Source organism: Palaemon carinicauda, chromosome 10, assembly GCF_036898095.1.
Source record: "Palaemon carinicauda isolate YSFRI2023 chromosome 10, ASM3689809v2, whole genome shotgun sequence".
Classification (NCBI taxonomy): domain Eukaryota; kingdom Metazoa; phylum Arthropoda; class Malacostraca; order Decapoda; family Palaemonidae; genus Palaemon; species Palaemon carinicauda.
The window spans coordinates 160,585,752-160,590,751 of record NC_090734.1 but is presented as its reverse complement, the minus strand read 5'-3'; the positions used below and the strand labels follow the sequence as shown (position 1 = coordinate 160,590,751).

Sequence of the window (5,000 nt, the reverse complement as noted above, 5' to 3'; positions counted from 1 at the left end):
TTTTTTTTGGACGAGTTCTTTGTTTTTTTTTATTTTTTTTTATTATAGCAGCATCGTTATCCAACGTTTTTTTTTGCTTTGATTTACGTTCAATGAGTTAAGTTTAAATCGATGTATTCATTGTGATTCTCAGCATTTATTTTCTTGTCCCCAAGTTCAACTCCTCATGCTATTAACAGGAATTTGCATGCCCTGGTATTTCTGGCACTTGCTCATCTCTTTCTGTTTATATCCATCCATTTTATTTCTTTTATTTCCCCTTTTTCGTTTCCTCAATCATTACTCCATTCTTGCTCCTTCTCCTAACCTTGCCTGTCCTCTTTGAAGACTCCTCTTGAGGTACACAACCAAGATAAATTCTTTATTCCTTTTCCCTCTTATTCATCTCAAACAACAGTCACTTCTTTTGATTTGTTCCTCAACCAAAAAAAGATATTTCTACATCTTGATTTTGACTTCAAAGTCTTCCTCACTTGGTCTGATCTCTCTCCAAACTTGAACTTTTTCACTCTGGAAAAAAATATTCCATTCTTGAAAGTTTCTTTATTTAGACCTCGTGTTTCATAAACAAGTTTCGCACTTTACATATATGTGTAATCTATTCTATCTTTCAATTGTTATAGTGAGATATCTTCCCTCAAATATTCAAGTTTTTCTCTCAATGTGTATTTTTGTTCTATGTTGCTGCTGTAGTTCTTATTATGATTTGAAAAGAAATTATTTTTTCAAGAATTCGATTTGTCCCTCACTCTGCAGAGCTAGAAATTTTGAGAAATGAAGTAATCCTTAGAATAATGGTAAATTTAAACCGTGAAATATACAATATATTTGAAATATTTTGGGTCTCCCCATAAAAAGTCAATTCTAAAAAAGGTCATTTTATTTGGAGAAGGAACGCCAGTGAGCCATGGCCCATCAACTATTTTATATCTGTTGTAACATTTGTTAGTGTTGATGTTTTTTGGTTGATTCTCTCACTTTCTCTCCTGTCTCATTTTGATTTATTTACAATATCAACTGACACATCTTTTTTGATAACAATAAACTGTGGATGACATGATCATTATTGTATCTCTGACTTGCTTACGTCTTCTGTTTTTAATTTTCTAATTGGCTGCAGTTTTTTTATATATATAATTATGTAAGATTCAAATTCGAGACATTCAGATTTACTTACATTTATGATTCTGTCTTTTTGCCATTTTGGATGAAACCATTAATGACTATTGCTTTGTTACCTCGACACATTCCATATTCTTCAAAGATCTTTTTATTATGAAATTTTCTCTCTAAATTTTCTCTTTTTAAACGGAGCAAAATCAACCATATTTGTGCGTTTGCTCTTTCTTATATTGCTTTTACTTAATCTTAATGAACTGAATTGTGTCGTCTGTGATGATAACCATTATCATATTATATTTACTCCGGCATGGTAATAATTGATTCCTCTTACTTCAGTTTTTGTCTATTCTAAAAAAAAAATCCAGTACCATTAGATTAAGGAGCATATAATGACTTTCCATCTTATATATTCCAGATATTCTAAATCATTTTCTAATCAGTTTCACTTGGTCAGAGAACCGTCCAACGGTAGGAAAAGGAATAAGTGTTCTATTAATGTTGTGGTTCAGAAAAAAAAAATTAAGTCTTTTTATGAGCAAAAATTATGTCAAGAGAAAACAGTGATCACGCCTTTCAAGTCCTTTATAGGTCAAAATCTTCAAAAATCTTTTGGAATTTTCAGTTTGTCAAGAATCCCCCTTTTTTATCACACAACACATGCCATATAATCACTATGAATATTATAAATTTTGCCTCCATTAGAGAAATTGCTAGAAAATCACCTCCCCCCCTTTTCCAGCTTTTCCATTTTCTGTTCTTTCAAGATTTCCAAACTTTCCAAAATGTCACTGGTTTTCCCTATAGGGTTACCAACTCCCCTTCGGAGTCCCAGAGCTTCCCCGAAGAACTCCCCTCACGTATCCCCAGCGGCCTCGCCGAGGCATTCGCCCATCATCTCCGGAAGGGTCCACCACAAGCACGCGGAGTCGAAGGGCTGCGCCTACAGATGCGTCCACGGGCACCTATGCGGGGGGATCTCTCTGCTTCACATCTCCGTGCTCTGCGTCCTTCTGGGCATCACGCTGCTCGTCGTGGGACTCGTTCAGTTAGCACCTGGTGCAGGTGAGGTCCAGTGGAGGTTTGGTTCCAGTGAAGCTTTTGAATGTGAAATTTGGTTCCAGTGGGATTTTGATTCCAGTGAAACTTTGAATGTGAAAATTTGGTTCCAGTGGGACTTTGGATGTGAAATTTTTGTTCCAGTGAGACTTTGGCTCCAGTGGGACTTTAGTTCCATTGAAACCTTGGTTCCAGTGAAACTTCAGTTCCAGTGGGACTTCAGTTCCAGTGGGACTTCAGTTCCAGTGGGACTTTAAATGTGAAACTTTGGTTCCAGTGGGACTTTGGTTCCAGTGAAACTACAGTTCCAGTGGGACTTTAAATGTGAAACTTTGGTTCCAGCGGGACTTTGGTTCCAGTGAAGCTTCAGTTCCAGTGAAACCTTGGGTCCAGTGGGACTTTGGTTCCAGTGAAACCTTGGTTCCAGGTATCTTTGGTTCCAGTGGGACTTTGGTTCCAGTGAAACCTTGGTTGCAGGGGGACTTTGGTTCCAGTGAAACCTTGGTTCCCGGGGGACTTTGGTTCTATTGGGACTTTGGTTCCAGTGAAACTACAGTTCCAGTGGGACTTTGGTTCCAGTGAAACTACAGTTCCAGTGGGACTTTGGTTCCAGTGAAACCTTGGCTCCAGGAGGACTTTGGTTGAAGTGGGACTTTATTTCCAGTGATACATTGGTTCCAGTGGAACTGTGGTTCCAGTGAAACCTTGGTTCCCGGGGGACTTTGGTTCTATTGGGACTTTGGTTCCAGTGAAACTACAGTTCCAGTGGGACTTTGGTTCCAGTGGGACTTTGGTTCCAGTGAAACTACAGTTCCAGTGGGACTTTGGTTCCAGTGAAACTACAGTTCCAGTGGGACTTTGGTTCCAGTGAAACCTTGGCTCCAGGAGGACTTTGGTTCAAGTGGGACTTTATTTCCAGTGATACATTGGTTCCAGTGGAACTGTGGTTCCAGTGGGACTTTGGTTCCAGTGAAACCTTGGTTCCCGGGGGACTTTGGTTCTATTGGGACTTTGGTTCCAGTGAAACTACAGTTCCAGTGGGACTTTGGTTCCAGTGAAACCTTGGCTCCAGGAGGACTTTGGCTCCAGGAGGACTTTGGTTCCAGTGGGACTTTATTTCCAGTGATACATTGGTTGCAGTGGAACTGTGGTTCCAGTGGGACTTTGGTTCCAGTGAAACCTTGGTTCCCGGGGGACTTTGGTTCTATTGGGAGTTTGGTTCCAATGAAACCTTGGCTCCAGGAGGACTTTGGTTCAAGTGGGACTTTATTTCCAGTGATACATTGGTTCCAGTGGAACTTTGGTTCCAGTGAAACCTTGGTTCCAGGGGGACTTTGGTTCCAGTGAAACCTTGGTTCCCGGGGGACTTTGGTTCCAGTGAAACTACAGTTCCAGTGGGACTTTGGTTCCAGTGAAACCTTGGCTCCAGGAGGACTTTGGTTCAAGTGGGACTTTATTTCCAGTGATACATTGGTTCCAGTGGAACTGTGGTTCCAGTGTGACTTTGGTTCCAGTGAAACCTTTGTTCCAGTGAAACCTGGGTTCCAGTGGGACTTTGGTTCCAGTGAAACCTTGGTTCCAGTGGGACTTTGGTTCCAGTGAAACCTTGGTACCAGTGAAACCTGAGTTCCAGTGGGTCTTTGGTTCCAGTGAAACCTTGGTTCCAGTGGGACTTGGGCTCCAGTGAAACTTTGGTTCCAGTGGAACTTTGGTTCTAGTGGAACTTTGGTTCTAGCGGGACTTTGGTTCCAGTGAAACCTTGGTTCCAGTGAAACCTTGATTCCAATGAAACCTTGGGTACCATTGAAACCTTGGTTCCAGTGAAACCTTGGTTACAGTGGGACTTTGGTTCCAGTGAAACCTTGGTTCCAGTGAAACCTTGGTTCCCGGGGGACTTTGGTTCTATTGGGACTTTGGTTCCAGTGAAACTACAGTTCCAGTGGGACTTTGGTTCCAGTGAAACTACAATTTCAGTGGGACTTTGGTTCCAGTGAAACTACAGTTCCAGTGGGACTTTGGTTCCAGTGAAACTACAATTTCAGTGGGACTTTGGTTCCAGTGAAACTACAGTTCCAGTGGGACTTTGGTTCCAGTGAAACTACAGTTCCAGTGGGACTTTGGTTCCAGTGATACATTGGTTCCAGTGGAACTGTGGTTCCAGTGGGACTTTGGTTCCAGTGAAACCTTGGTTCCCGGGGGACTTTGGTTTTATTGGGACTTTGGTTCCAGTGAAACTACAGTTCCAGTGGGACTTTGGTTCCAGTGAAACTACAGTTCCGGTGGGACTTTGGTTCCAGTGAAACCTTGGCTCTAGGAGGACTTTGGTTCAAGTGGGACTTTATTTCCAGTGATACATTGGTTCCAGTGGAACTGTGGTTCCAGTGGGACTTTGGTTCCAGTGAAACCTTGGCTCTAGGAGGACTTTGGTTCAAGTGGGACTTTATTTCCAGTGATACATTGGTTCCAGTGGAACTGTGGTTCCAGTGGGACTTTGGTTCCAGTGAAACCTTGGCTCTAGGAGGACTTTGGTTCAAGTGGGACTTTATTTCCAGTGATACATTGGTTCCAGTGGAACTGTGGTTCCAGTGGGACTTTGGTTCCAGTGAAACCTTGGTTCCCGGGGGACTTTGGTCCTATTGGGACTTTGGTTCCAGTGAAACTACAGTTGCAGTGGGACTTTGGTTCCAGTGAAACCTTGGCTCCAGGAGGACTTTGGTTCAAGTGGGACTTTATTTCCAGTGATACATTGGTTTCAGTGGAACTGTAGTTCCAGTGGGACTTTGGTTCCAGTGAAACCTTGGTTCCAGGGGGACTTTGGTTCC

The 5,000-nt window shown here is 42.1% G+C and overlaps 1 protein-coding gene and 1 long non-coding RNA gene across 2 annotated transcripts in view; one reads left to right on the top strand and one right to left on the bottom strand.

Moving 5' to 3' along the window:
• The window catches only part of LOC137648926 (uncharacterized), a 280,587-nt gene that overhangs the window by 100,143 nt on the left and 175,444 nt on the right, over positions 1–5,000 (bottom strand). The window lies entirely within an intron of this gene.
• Positions 1,905–5,000, top strand: part of LOC137648578 (uncharacterized) — a 94,162-nt gene continuing 91,066 nt past the window's right edge. The window contains exon 1 of the mRNA XM_068381488.1: positions 1,905–2,184. Within this exon, the coding sequence (XP_068237589.1) occupies positions 1,905–2,184 (280 nt within the window). The remainder of the gene's footprint in view (positions 2,185–5,000) is intronic.